Source organism: Xiphophorus hellerii, chromosome 9 (genome assembly GCF_003331165.1).
Source record: "Xiphophorus hellerii strain 12219 chromosome 9, Xiphophorus_hellerii-4.1, whole genome shotgun sequence".
Taxonomy (NCBI): Eukaryota; Metazoa; Chordata; class Actinopteri; order Cyprinodontiformes; family Poeciliidae; genus Xiphophorus; species Xiphophorus hellerii.
Genome location: NC_045680.1, coordinates 12,244,282 through 12,259,290, shown reverse-complemented (window position 1 = coordinate 12,259,290; position 15,009 = coordinate 12,244,282). Strand labels below are relative to the sequence as shown.

Genomic DNA, 15,009 nt, shown 5'->3' with positions numbered 1-15,009 from the left:
AATATATATTCTGGGTTCTCAGTCCACATGTATCATAAAACTGCTCACATCGCCCTCTTCTGGCTAATGTTAAAATAAAACGTCAGATAAGTTGACGACTTCAAATGATGCTTGAGAAAGAAAAGGCTCTGATAACCCAGGTAGTTGCCTGAGCATGGTTACACAATAACATATACTGTATGTTACTTTGACAATGTCATTCTGAAAGTCAGCAAGACTAAACATTTGATGTGATTGCTGCTTGATTTCATCACCCTGAAAGTACATTTTAGTGAGGAGCATTTTTTGGGAGCTCTTGAAACCAAGGCAGATTTTCAGAGCTGGTATTAAGAGGAGAGAGTCACAGCGTTGCTTGTTTGATGAAATAGTTTTGAAAGAGGACTTTTGATTGAGACATGTACCAAAAGTGGGTGGAAGGTATTTTTTTTCATTTTCTGTAAAGCATGTGGTCACTGCATTAATCTAACAAAAGATTTTTACTTTATGAAATAGGAAGGCATTGCCCTTTGCCTTTTGAAAATTTTTACTGTTTTGCAGAGAGAGCTTTGCATAGGAGACCTTGTGATGGGTTGAGTGCTAGCTGCTGTTAATTCCCTCCCGATGTGTAATTTATTTAATTCTTTGTTGCCTTTGGAATAGTTACCTTATAAAAAAAAAAAAGTTCAGTGAACACTGTCTTTCATCTGTTGTTCGTGTCACTCTGACAATGTCACAGGCTGATGTAACCTAACATCAGAAAACAAATGTTTACCCAGAGTAAGTCAGTTATCCATGCATGTGATCTGTTCTCAAGGCTGAATGTGAAATGAAACTGCTGCACTTATTTAAAGGGCCAGGTGAAACAGTCGCCACTACTCTCTCACCATGCGGGGTCTACTTCTCTGCTGCCTTGTGGCTTTGGCTAGTAGGTTTTCATTCACTAATTTAAACAACGTGGCCAGATTGTCAGATAATTTATGTGTTGGTGTTAAAGCTAAAATATAGTCAATTTTTCATGTAATTCCTATGCTTAGTATAAATTCAGAATTTCCTAATTTAAATGATAATTTCAAATGTCTAAAAAATATGCATTTGTAGAAGATGAAGTAAGGAAGGGCTAAATTCCTTATCATTTAAAGCAAAGAGATCTTTAATATTGATTTTACTTCAAGGCATATGCATTTAGATATTTACTATTATATGTATTTATTCAAGGTGTTTTTTGCATCCTTTTGAAAATACTTTGACAAATCCACAACACTTCACTCTTCAGGCTCTTTCATTGTACACAGCAGGCTAGCCTAAAATCAGCGTTATGTGACAGTTTTCTTTACAAAAATTTTAATTTTGTTTGTTTCATTTTTAACCTTTCAGCAAGCCAAAACCTACGATACGGTGAGTCTTTTTTTGTATCAACTTGTATTATAAAAATTTCACAAAGTGTTTTACAAATAAGAATGTTAAGTTTAATGTTGAACACATCTTCCAGATAACTCCCTGGACCAAAAGAATACCTATGAGTACAAATATGAAGGAGAGGTAAACTTTGGACTTGGGAAGCCAAACCTGGCAGAGTCTGGGGTGCGAATTACCTGCAAGATCTCAATCGTCGGTATAGGCGAACAATTATTCCTACTTCAGGTGAGAGAGAAAGACAACATAGGTAATGGTCTTGTATTGGATAAGTGGGGTGATACAATATATGGATGGATGGATGGATGGATATGTTAAGTTAAATATATTAAATTCACAATAGTTCAAATAATTTGTCTTCCATTGGACTTTGGCTACTTTTTGACATTTATTTTGCTTATTTTGATGCTTCTGGCAGAGCCAACTTATACAAGGATAGAGCAGTGCAGTTAATAATAAAGCATGTAATAGGCTACTAGTGCTAGGAGAGCTTTTCAGACATTTATGTTCTCTGAAAAGTAGTAGTTAGTTGACTAATTAAGGATGATGCATGTCTATTGTTAGGTTGCTGGTCTTCCCATTTTCCATACCTCTTTAGTAACCCAATAGTTATTTTAGAAATTGATTTTCCATTTTATGTTTAAATCAGCAATATGTATGGTGTGATGATCGTGGACATGGAGTAGAAAGATATTCAGGTTTATTCTTGTATTAATACAGGATGCCATTTCACATTTTAGGCTACACATTTCCCCTAACTGTTATCATAGTGGCACTTTTCTTGTTGCAGTGTCTCATGCATGTGATCCAAGCATGACTGACTTTTTTGTTTGATTTTGGTTCAAAGGTCTCCGAAATGGCATTTGCTGAGTATAATGGCTTTGAAGACAAAAATGACTATGAATTCTCCCCAAAAGTTACCAAACGTCTTGCTTCTGAGCTTGCAGAACCTTTCGTGTTTGAGTATGCCAACGGACACGTTGGTGCCATCTTTGGATCTCCTAAGGTTTCCACTACTGTTGTCAACATTATTAGAGGTATACTTAGTTTTTTCCAGGTAACTGTGAAGACTACACAGACCGTCTATGAGCTGAGAGAGGTAAACCATTTTAAAATGAACAACTGTATTCCACTGGTGATAGGTAATGGTCTAATTGATGTCAGAGATTTTGATTTTGTGTGCAGACTGGAATCCATGGCCAGTGTCAGAGTAACTATGCTATTGAAGAAAATGAGGAGACAAAGGATTGGATCGTCACTCAGGTTGTGGATGTGACAAACTGCTGGCAAAGGGCAGCAATGTACAGAGGAATGGCAACTGCTGTGTGGGACAGACTATCCAAAGAGGTTTTTATCCTTTTCTCATTTTAGCCTTCTTTGCACTTGTAAGTCAAATGGATCTGTGTCAGCTCTGCTTGTGTCTCTTTGTTCCATCAATCTAGAAAGGAGAATCTGTCATTTCAGCCATGAAGTATAATTATACCATCAAGCCAACAGCAAATGGAGGTGTCATAACCAGAGCTCAGGGGTTTGAGCGACAGCACTTCAGTGCTTTCAATGTGAAGGGTGGCAGTTTTAAGATGGAAGCAACGTAGGTGCAGAGAAATTATTATTTTTTTAAATATCTGCAATATAAATATTATGTATTAAAAATTTACTCTGGCAGGAAGAACTTGGTGCTGCTTAGCATGAACAACACAGCCAGAGGAAGAACATATGGACCAATAGAAACGAAAGGCAACATTATCTACAAATTTGAGGATGTGGACATTAATATTCCAATTATGATGCAGAACCTAGATAACCCAGTACCAAAGGTGATATGCCTGGTTCTGTATTATGCAATCTTATAGTCAATAAAGTTGCATTTTACAACTTTTTTGAATTAACTGTACAAAATATAACTTTTATGCCCCTTTACAGGCTATTGAATTGATCAAGCGATTGAGTGAGGCTAATAGTGGCACTATTGATAGTGCCACCACAGAGGACTCTATGAAGCTGTACCATCTCCTGCGAGTGACACCCTATGAAGAACTGGAAAACATGTGGAAGCAATTAGCTGAAAATCCCAAGTATAGGTGAGCATGTTGTAAAAACACAAGATTAATGTTTTATAGAACAGCAATGGACAAAGTCAGAGTATGGCGCCAACAATCAACAAGCTTAGGCCCATGCCTGCCACCAAACCCACATGACACTCAGTCATGATCCTTCTTTCCTGGATGGTGAGCCCACCTAGAAGGAACTTCCCTCATGTATCTTGAATCTGGCTGCACCTCAGGAGCCATGGCTCAATCATCACTTGCTCTCTAGCAAATTCTCCCACTAGGCCTCAGGAGGGCATCCCGGTCTTCCTAATCCCAGCAAGATCTGTCTGCCTTTATGGCCTTCTATTTATCAAGATTATTGAACCTCAAAGCCTCGAGCTGTAGAGTTCAAGTGTATGGGTGTCTTGTACATTTGTAATTTCAAGGAGGATCAGGAGATGGATTATCCTTTTGAGAACTTGTCTGGAATAATCCAGAATGGTTTAGCTAAATATCAACTCTCCTAATTTATCAGTCAATTCACATTCTAACCCTCATCTATGGTCTAGAAACTGGGATCATGACCAAAAAAATTAGACCTTGGATATAAGGATTAGAAATTAGTTTCCTCCATGAGGAGGTTTCTCTCTGCATTAGAGATAGGATCAGCTCCGTGAGAGGGGGGCTTGTAGTAGAATTCCTGTTTCTCTGTATCAAAGGAAAGGGACATGAGATAGTTCATGGTTCTAATTAGGATGTATATAGTGCATGTTGCACTCAGGGCCAAATAACCAATAGATGGTCCTTAAATTCTTGCTGGCAGAACCTTGGGATAATAAACTTTCTCTGGGGAGAGGATGTTTAGGTTTCTCTATTGAATCAGTTTTTTTCTGCTTACCAGTTATGGATATACAGTCAAACAGGGAAAAGATAGGTGAAGAGTTAATGGACAATGACATTTTATAACATCACACTCACATCACAGCCACTTTCCTTTGAAGCCCAAAGTGGCTTCAAAGTAAACTTTCTGTTCTATGTCATTTTTATGATCAGAGTATGTTTCCGGTCAGTGTGCACTTTTCTTTTCATCCAAACAAAATATCAGTATCATATCAGTACAAAAAAAAAATAAGTTGGACAGTAGTATTCTCCATTTATGAATTAATGCAAAAATTCTCAATTTTAAGGCAAACTTCACTGTAAGTATTGACTTGTTCAAATTATTATAATTCTCTTTTTCAGGCGTTGGTTTTTGGACTCAATCGTTGAAATTGCCGATGTCAAAGTTCTGAATTTCATGGAGACGAGATTTAAAGCAAATGATTGGACGCCTTCTGAAGCTTTGCAAACCATCTTAATTGCTTTTCATCATCTTGATCCCACACCTGACAATGTTGGAATGGCTAAAGTGAGTAAGGCTATTAAACTTTTCTTAGAACTTATTACTCTTAAAATCAACTGTAAACATTCTGGAAAAGATAATGTAAAAATTTCCTTCTTTCTACATTTTGCAGGTTTTCCTCAAGCTGCCATTCAGTAAATCTAACACCTATCTGTGGCAGACTGTGGCACTTTCCTATGGCTCTTTGGTGAACAAGTACTGTGTACATTATTTGCCATGTCCAGTTAACCCTCTTCAGGTACAAAATTCATAAGGAATCAAAATTCATTTGGAAATACACATCATAAGTAGATACAAATATTTATCCTATGATAACTGAAGAGAGTTTCACTAAGGCTTAGCAACATTAGCACCTTTTCTTTTTCTGAAATTTGAAAGTGATAACCATCTGAAAACCATAAGCCAAATGTGTGTTATATTTGCACTAGCCCCTGCTGGAAATGGCCACAGAGGCTCTGAGGAGTGGCAACAAAGAAGAAATGGTTATCGCTCTGAAAGCGCTGGGAAATGCAGGGCATCCTAAGAGCATGAAAACCATCATGCGTTTCCTTCCTGGAATGGCTGCCTCTCCTGTGGATCTGCCTCTTCGGGTGCAGAGTGCAGCTGTCCAGGCGATGAGACTCATCACGACCAGAGACCCTCACAGTGTAAGAACATAACATAACATATCTGGTGAAATCCAAATGCCTTAGAAAGTCAGCTGAGTGACATAGAATAGAATAAAATAGAATAAAATGCCTTAATCTTCAATCTAGACAACAAATCTTGCTGCACGCCAAAGGAAATTACAAAATGGAATCAAAGTGTAATCTAATCTTACTATGAATACACTTCTTTAGTGAAGTCTTCAGCGCAAGGGACAAATCAAATGCGACAAAAATTATGTTTGGTAATGAAACAAAATTCTAAACTTTGAGTATTTCATGGAATGCTTTTCAATCTATCATCTGAAAATGGAAAGAGTATTGTACACAAAAATCATGCTAAAAAGTTTTCTTATGACAGCTATGAACTGTATTGACCAACCCATAATGCCTTGTTTCCATTAAGCTCATGGTGGTTTGGTATGCTTTGTCTTCTGTTTCCATACCACCGACCTGTATCGCATCATACCAGGGCCTCCATCAGTTCTCCACAAGATAAAGGCACAATATACAGTAGTTAGGGTGGAGCTACTGCAGTCACATCACACAGTCCATTTATTGGGGAATGGAAAAACGTCACCACTTGCAACAAGCATGAGAGATACCAGTGCGTCACATTTGTCATCGTACCAGTATGTTGCCACAAGAGGTGTTTTATTTTATCCCCACCTTCTCAGTGAGAGTCCATATGCCTCTGGAAATGCTCTGGACCATTAAACAGCATGTCGAATCGTACCGACCCCTGATGTACCACTCAATGGAAATTAAACTAAAAGTATCTCTAACACAACAATGGAAGAAAAACTCTCTGTTTTAATAAGTTTGTGGTAGTTTTGTCATTAAGTAATTAATTTTAAAAGTAATTTTGCTTACAGGTCCTAGAGGTCACCCTGACCATGTTTCTGCATAAGCACATTCCAGCTGAGGTTCGCATGCTTGCCTTCAAGATTCTTATTGCGTCTAAGCCTTCAATGGCTCTTGTGTCCATCGTGACAGCTCATCTGCAGGACGAAACAGACCTTGAGGTTGCAAGTTTTGCGTACTCTTACTTGCATGATCTTGCCAGCTCCAGGACTCCAAACAATCACTATCTGTGAGTTAATCAAGAAATCAAACTTGTGTTTAACTGGAAATTTAATGTTAAATGTTAATTTTTAAAATTCTTTCCAATAGTTCGATTGCCTCCAGTTTGGCTGTGAAAATCCTTGCACCCAGATTTGGCCGTCTCTGTCATTACTACAGCAAAGCAAAGCATGCAGACTGGTTCGATGGTATGTTGGAAAAGGACAGTGACACTTTTGTTGAAAAGCCATTTCAAAAACCTTTCCTGAAGATGTATAATTTTTCAATCCAGATAGGTGGCTAACTGGGATAACATCTGAATTCTTCATGCTAAGAAATGCAAGCAACATCATTCCCTCAGAGATTGTGTCAAGTGGTAAATTCCACATCATTGGTCGAATTATTGAGTTACTGGAGGTAAAGTATTAAGCATAACTGCATACACATGCATTATGTTTGGATATTTCTCTCAAAAGAAAAAAGCAATCCTCTGTCTTTCCTGTCACGTAGTTGGGTCTCCGTGCAGATGGAATAAAGGATCTGATTGGAGCTGGCATTCCTGGATTTAAAGGAGACTTTAGTATGAGTGACCTTATGGCTATTTTCAATGTGGTGAGTGATATATTAGGCAGTTCCCCACAAAACACACATTAGCTAGCATAGTGAAGCTGAGCAACATAGTAAATGTATACTATTGTTTACAAATCAATCTCAGTACGGTACTTTTTTTATGTCATTCTGAAAGCTAAAAACTTCCTTTTCATGTAGAGATCTCTGCCAGACTGTAACAGAAGCAGCATGATATCTGTAAAAATTCACAAGTAAAAGAACAGCTATAGTACTCATTCAACTGAATTTAGGTCTGAAAATGAGTAGGAACCTGGAGGCACAAATATATTCTAAGTTCTAACTTGAAACTTGAATGTATTAGGGAAATAAGACGTTATAATGAAAATCAGAATCATGGGTTGTTGCTGGTACCAAACAGCCTCAGAGCACCTTAGTTTTAGCCTGAATACTGCTGATTTGTTTCCCCAGAACCTGGCAAGGTCAGGAGGTTTTCTACGAAGGTTTTTCTTCTGCAATCAGAAAACCTCTTCTGAACTTCCCAGATAATGAAAATAACAGCAGTCACACATGACATAATTATTATCTAGTTAATTAAGTTGTTACCACATTTATCCATTCTCCTGTAATTTTAAGCATGTTGTTACTTTGGTAGGTAAAACACAGCAATCCCATTCAAGTTTGACACAATTAATAATAAATATTCAAATATATGGCTGCATATAATTTTTTGACCAAGCTTTCTTGTTGTTTAAATCTACAAATTTACAATTTTTGGCAGCAGATAGTTCAAAAATCATATTTGAGGTGTGTGCGTGGGCGTGTTTTTACGTGTGGTAATCAATCCATTTTTCATTTTCAGCTTCAAAAGTGGGAGAGTCTGGACAATGATAAACCAGTCCTTTCAGTTTATTCACGTATTACAGGGCAAGAGTGGTTCTTCGCTGACATGAGCAAAGACACCCTCCGAAATATCATCACTGTAAGAAACAGAGCTGACCCATAGTTTGTCTCACTGTAGTTTATGAAAAAAATGTAATAGATGGTGAAGTCGACAAGTCTTGCAATTCTTTTTGTTGTTTCAGGCCTTCAGTCCTGCTGCATGGAAATCAAGTCCTTTGAGGGCTATGATTGAGAGTTTACAGAAAGGAACCTCATGGGACTACACACGGGCATTTTTGGTCTTGGAGGCTCGTTACTTCCAAGCCACAACCCTGGGGCTCCCAGTGGAGATCAGCAAATATTATAATACAATCACTGCATTCAACATTAATGGTGAAAAAAACAAAAAAACAACAACTATAAAACTATTATGTGATGTATGAATGACAAAAATAACTAGAATTTTAAAATAATCTAAACAATACCTATTTCTTTTCTAGCTAAAGTTGCAGTTAATCCCTCACCCACTGAAAGCATTGTACAGCTCTTGAATTCTGAAATTACAATGGAAACGGATGGATACGCTGGGTAATTATGCTTAAAGTAAACAAAAATGGCAGCATTTCATATGAATATGCTTGTATCGGTGTGTTGCCAATTTTTTTCTAAACAAACACTTTCACATGGACAAACAAAAATGCTCAAAATATGTGTATGTTCAGCATGAATTCTGCTATAGCCTTCAATTGCACAGGTTTGTAACTCTAGTTAATATTGAATGAATTGTCATTAACAAAGAAACATTTCTTTAGGTTAATTAACTGCTTTAGTGATCATAAATTTTACAGTCTTGGTCACATTAATGTCAGACATGTCAAGGTATACATACTTTGTTTTTACATTAAGCAATGCTATAATTGTTGACACTTATTCTTCCATTATGTTATGTTAAATGTCTCTTTTTTTCAGTTGCACCAAGGACTTTTGGGTTTTCTATGGGATCAACACAAAGCTCTTCCAGAGTGGCTCAGAGTTAAAGATTAAGAGACCCTTAGCCGTACCATGGAAGTTATCTGCCAAGATAAATGTGCCAGAAAGGAAATTTGAGCTTGATTTCCCCCCTAGCAAAAAGGAAATTGAACTTCTTTCGATTAGGTAATTTTGCATGATGATAAAATGATTGATTGAATTTAATAATGCAAGCAACATAAAAAAAATGTTTTACACAGGGGCTATTGTGAACCATAATCATGACTTGGTTTACAAATTCCATTTGATATATTTTGCATTATAATTGTCTTGCGACGCAAAACTTGAAATTCAATCAACATTTGCTTATTCAAAACATTTTTTATCACCATTCTGATGTAAATCTTTTATGTTGTTTTAAACAGATCAGATTTGTATGCAGTGTCCAGGAACATTGAAGAGCCCGATTCAGCCAAAATGACTCCAATCATGTCCCCCTCTGCTGACCCCAATGATGACGTAGGGCTTGAGTCACAGCAGATACATTAATTGCTTTTAATATAATCATTCATATCAGTATAAACAGATTCATGTTGTGTGGATTTATTTATTTGTTTTTTGCTCTAGCAGGTAATAGAACCCTACACCTGGCATCCTTCTTCCAAAATGTGTTATGAATACAACATTTATGGAGTGGGTTTCTGCATGGAGTACGAGTTAAAGCGACAGTATTTCCATGAGGAGTACCCACTGTACTATTTCCTTGGATACAGCAACATGGCATTCAAAATAATTCCAGGTATGCAAGATTTTTGTTGTGTGTAAGTGCTTTTAAAAATACAAATATGGCTTGGGAAACATCATGGATGTTTAGCAATTGTTAGATAAAATGATGCACATTTTATGTTTGTCTGTTTTATCTCTCTATTTGCGTTCCAAATATAATAAAATATAGTATCACATTAACGCAACTCTGCTCTCTGTGGATGGAGGAATGATGCAGAAGCTTAAATCAACAGAAACATTTTACAAGAATCAATAAAGAATACTTGTTTGCAGAGGTTCTACCAATCAATTTTATTGAAGTAATTACATTATAGAGGAAACCTGAAATAAAAAAATCTGCACTTGGTCTTGTTTACACACAAGCAAGACTTAAAGAAGCTAGGTGCTCCAGGAAGTTAGAAATCAAGAAGTTTAAGATTTGAGTTGTTTAATAAACAATTTACCACTTTTTGTCATGTGGTAGCCATCTGGCAATTATATAATTTAGTATGTACAGTATTTTTAAGTATAGGTCTTGCTGAGAACAAAAGATGATCATGTCTTTGTAAAACTACATCAAAAGATTTTATGTAGTAATATAAACTATGGGTCATTTTAATGGGCACATCTTTCCTGTACATATAAGCCCCAATCTGCCCACAGAACTGCTTTATTTCTCTGTGGTATAAATTCAACAAGAAGCTGCACAGTGGTACAGTTGTTAGCACTGTTGTTTGTACCATGCTTCTCTCCGGTTTAGCACTGGAAGGAGCCTCTGGCACAACTCACAACCCTGTAAAGATTAAGTGGGCATAGAATGTGGATCAACTTAAAACAGTGTCTGTAACTTTGGTGAGCCTCTGTGAATTGACATTTCAGTCTTATGTTCTTAGCTGACAGGAAAGAAACCCGGTGTGGCCTTCTGCTGCTGCTTCAAGGTTCAATGTGTTGCCCATTCAGAAATGGTATTTCTTGTCCTTCATTGTAAGGAGTGGTTTTTTCAATTTAGCTTTACAACTAAATTTGATGAAGTACCTAAAAAGTGACCTTACATTTCCTGAATGTAAAACTTTGAATTTGTTGAAAAAAATGTTATATCGTTCATTAGAGACTTTAGATTTGATACTGACTTGAGCAAAAGACTTAAGATTTGACCTGGGCTTGAAACAGAAGACTTCTGAACATCTTCATCATTTTTTGCAAGAATACAACAGCAACTACATTCTTAGAACAAAATAAAGGATGTGGTAACATGGGTTCTTGGCGTCTTCCCTGGAAATCATTTCCTGGATTGAATATGAAAGAAATCCTGATATTCACAACAGCAAACGACCTATTCCTCTTCCTGTTAGTTTGGAACATGTTTCACCTTAGCAACCAAACTATATGTCAATCAAAACAATATTTTCCTTTTCCTTTTATTTTTAAAACAGCTTCTTAAAGAATTTGGCAAAGCTATCATTCAAACTATCATCTCCACGAAAACAAATCTAGTGCTACTATATTCATGTTATTTTGAGACCATTTTTTAACCCTCTGTGCTAATAAAATCTCTGCACTTTTATTAGCTCAGACAACAAAAGCGGTTGAGAAAATCCACTTTGAGCTTGACGTTCTTCCCAGCAAGCATCCAATGAGTGCACGCCAACTGCTTGGGACTATGAGGAGTCTTTCCAAGGTATTTGGCAACACGTGCAATGTTATTATCACAGCACCTGTTCTGGTGGGTGATCCCATCAAATTTTCAAACTGTTCTAAAATTGTGTTTACAGGAAGAAACACAGCAAATTAATCTATCTTCAGACTCATCTGAAAGAGACAGAGACTTTCCTCACAGACACCACACAATCCTTCTGGAAGTATGGCTTCTATAGTTTAAGCTGAGAAAGCTTATGAAGGAAAATATCTGAGCTGTTCTTTTGCCTCCTCCATAACTTAAAAAATAGTGACCCTGGTTGACCTTTTTTATTAGCATTTATATGACATGTGACAGCCTAGGTGACATACAGTATGCATTAATTTAATTTTACTATTTGCAATGATGAATATTCTGCATCTATCAAGCAGCAGTTACATGTTTTTGTACTCATTTCTTATGCCCAGAACTCGACAACTGAAGCCATCTTCAACTTCAAAGCTTTTGCCATTTGTGAGAACCAGAAGCCTGAGGGTTATGATGCAGTTATGTACTATTCACCTGAGGCAAGCATTAAAAATGCCCAACTAATTGTGTCCCAAGTTGGAGCGAGCACCAACTGGAAGATGTGTGTTGAAACCAGTCTGGATGCTGAGGCAAAGGTTGGTAAGAAAAAAGGAAAAACAGATCCTTTTTACCATTTGATTTATCAACATTTTAAAATATGTTCCCTGGTTTGTGCAGTTTTTTTTTTTTTTATCATTATCACTTTGTTGTTGTAGGCACACGTCACATGGGGCGATGAAAGTCAGACCTATGACATGTCAATGGAAGCCACTGCTGCATATATTAATGGTTCCAAGCCAGAGCTCAAGGCCAAAGTACAATGGAGCAGGATTTCAGAGTACCTGACTGAGCTTGGCAAAAGGTGATTTTTAAAGGAATGCATCAGTAAAGAAAGAGAATATGTTGTGTACAGATGAATGCATAATCAGTATGACTCAGAGAAGGAAAAATAGTGAATTGAACAAATTGTGCTTCTCAGTAAATATATTTATAATTGGGACACTAACATTACACTATAATGTAATGTCAGTACCCTATAATAATGTAATGTCAGTACACACTATAAAAGTAAATAACCAAGCACTCCACACAAAGAAGTCAAAACAAATGAAAAAGTTATTTAGAATAATGTGGCAATAGGTATTGGAGCTTTATTTTATATTTATTGGAAATTTGTATGAAGCAGAATTTCTTAGTGGCATCTGAGAAATATAGGAAACAACTACTAACACTTATTTTTCTAGTGTGATTTTTGGCCATTTTTCCAAACAAATGTTCTTTAAATCTTGAAGGGTCTGGAACCATCTTCACTCTGACCTTCGTATTTGTCCACAGATCTTTGCTGAATTTAAGTTGTGTTAAGGACAAGGCCATTTTCACAGCTTTAATTTCTTCCTCTGAGTTGAGAGTTCATTGATTACTTGATATCATTGTTCACATGTTCCATCTTCACATTCTCATCAAGAAATTCCTGTCACATTTCATCATTCCTCTTCATTCAGCTATATGGAGACCAGTCCCTACCATATGCTAAGAAAATAACCTGACATTATGATGTTCCCATCTTGAAATTTCACTGCCAATGCAGTGCTTTTGTTATGATTTATTATTTTCTCTTTCAAAATACAATTTCTAGCACAATATTTTCTGTGTGATTCTGATAATGAAGATATTCACGTCTTCATTATTAGTTTAATTTGTTGTCATTTTTGGGGGTGAATTACTCTGATTACATGTGGTATAAATTTCACTTCAATGGTTCCATTGTGACAATATTTATTGAGGAATATTGACTTTTCACATCGGAATAAGAGAACTCAGTATCTTATTCTTACTGCTTAATCTGCTTTTTCTAGAATTGAACGGTACATCCCTGGTGTGGCATTACTTTATGGCTTTTCTGAGAGAAATGAGAGAAATCCAGAGCAGGAAGTGTCTGCAACAGTTGTTGCTGCCTGGACAGACAGCGTTGATGTGGAGATTAAACTACCTGAGGTACCATTAAATATTTCAACTTAACTCTTTGTGTACATTAAACATATATCCTTATATCATATATAAATATTTATTTGCATGGATTATGTTTTCTTCTGTTTGTAAAGTATACAGTGTACAACAAAGCTATGTCATTTCCGGTCCTATGGAGCAGCCAATGGCTTTATCAAAACATGACATGCTCAACAGAATATTAAATTGATATAAGCATGAAAACATGTAAGTACTCTTAGCTTTCACTGACGGTGAAAGTGTTCACTGTGAAACCTTTTTTTTGCGTTTCTTTGATGAAATTGTGCCTGTGCAATTGTATGTGTATCTCTGAGTTTCCTCTTAAAGGTATATGAGAAAAAATTAATGCCAAGAATCTGTTTTGTTTTTCTCATAAAATCTGTTTTTCTTGCAGAAAAACTGCAGAGCCCAGATGGCAGCCAGATGCCTGATGTACCATTGTGGAAGAACAACTGCAGCCAAAACCAGCATTTTAAACCTATTATCAGACTGTCATCAGTTTTCTAATCATCAGTTTGTATGAAACAGCATGTTACTGAACATATTTTCTGAAGAATTGATTAATCAGACCATTAAATGTAGAGCAACAATTGTGTTTCTTTTGCAGTCATTTTGTGATTTGACTCTGCAATCTCTTGCATCTTCCCTACCATTTGTCAATGGAATAACGGTTAAGAAATCAGTGAAATCTGACTTTTATCCTGGCTGTACTACACTGCAGGCTAGTTAACAAGTGTCTTACAACAATATAGAGTTGAACAATGATCACTGAAGATGATGAAATGGTTGGAAATATCTAAGATGAAATCTTAAAATGTTGCATACGGTATGTGCTGCAGCCAGGGCCGGCCCAAGGCATAAGCAAACTAAGCAGCTGCTTAGGGTCCCAGGGCAACTAAGGGGGTCCTTCAGTGGAGATGATTTTGTTTTGTTTTTTTAGTAATAATTTCTGTTCTTAGAATATCAAAAACACAACATTTCACTATGAAGTGATTTGTTTTTAAAATAATATATATTTGATAATGTATTTAGAAATAATTATTTTATGGATAAAAAGGGGGAAAAAAAGCTCTTCGGGGCCCCTGGTGGCCGCAGTAGGTACCGCACGCTTTGCCTGTAACCTGAGCTGCCTTGCAGAGCATCCAAACGTCTAAAGCTCCGGTCAGAAGTTAAGTAAGCAAAACAATGTCTCAAAAAAGGACTTATCCTCCAGGGAGGGAGAAAAGAAAGAGGAAGAATAGAAAAAAGCCAAGATATACAGAGCCATATACATTTACATATACATATACATTTACATATACAGTATAGACCAAACGTTTGGACACACCTTTCTAATTCAATGGGTTTTCTTTATTTTCATGACTATTTATAAGGCAAGAAATCCCACTTATTAACCTGACAAGGCACACCTATGAAGTGAAAACCATTTCAGGTGACTACCTCTTGAAGCTCATCAAGAAAATGCAGAGTGTGTGCAAAGCAGTAATCACAGCAAAAGGTTGCTACTTTGAAGAAACTAGAATATAAGGGGTATTTTCAGTTGTTTTACACTTTTTTGTTTAGTGCATATTTCCACATGTGTTATTC

General features: G+C 36.6%; 1 protein-coding gene across 1 annotated transcript; it reads left to right on the top strand.

Annotated features, from left to right (window-relative positions):
- The first annotated feature begins 825 nt into the window (after positions 1–825).
- Positions 826–13,962, top strand: vtg3 (vitellogenin 3, phosvitinless). The gene is made up of 28 exons (XM_032573035.1): positions 826–904; positions 1,354–1,374; positions 1,469–1,620; positions 2,240–2,491; positions 2,578–2,739; positions 2,835–2,983; positions 3,059–3,209; positions 3,316–3,473; positions 4,665–4,830; positions 4,937–5,062; positions 5,253–5,471; positions 6,344–6,561; positions 6,642–6,739; positions 6,823–6,947; positions 7,041–7,142; positions 7,960–8,079; positions 8,183–8,372; positions 8,480–8,567; positions 8,949–9,134; positions 9,374–9,467; positions 9,579–9,747; positions 11,282–11,391; positions 11,486–11,572; positions 11,817–12,011; positions 12,132–12,277; positions 13,272–13,410; positions 13,518–13,629; positions 13,817–13,962. Exons 1-27 carry the CDS (start codon positions 865–867, stop codon positions 13,605–13,607), a joined length of 3,753 nt encoding a protein of 1,250 aa, XP_032428926.1. The 5' UTR covers positions 826–864; the 3' UTR covers positions 13,608–13,629; positions 13,817–13,962.
- The last annotated feature ends 1,047 nt before the right edge of the window (positions 13,963–15,009 follow it).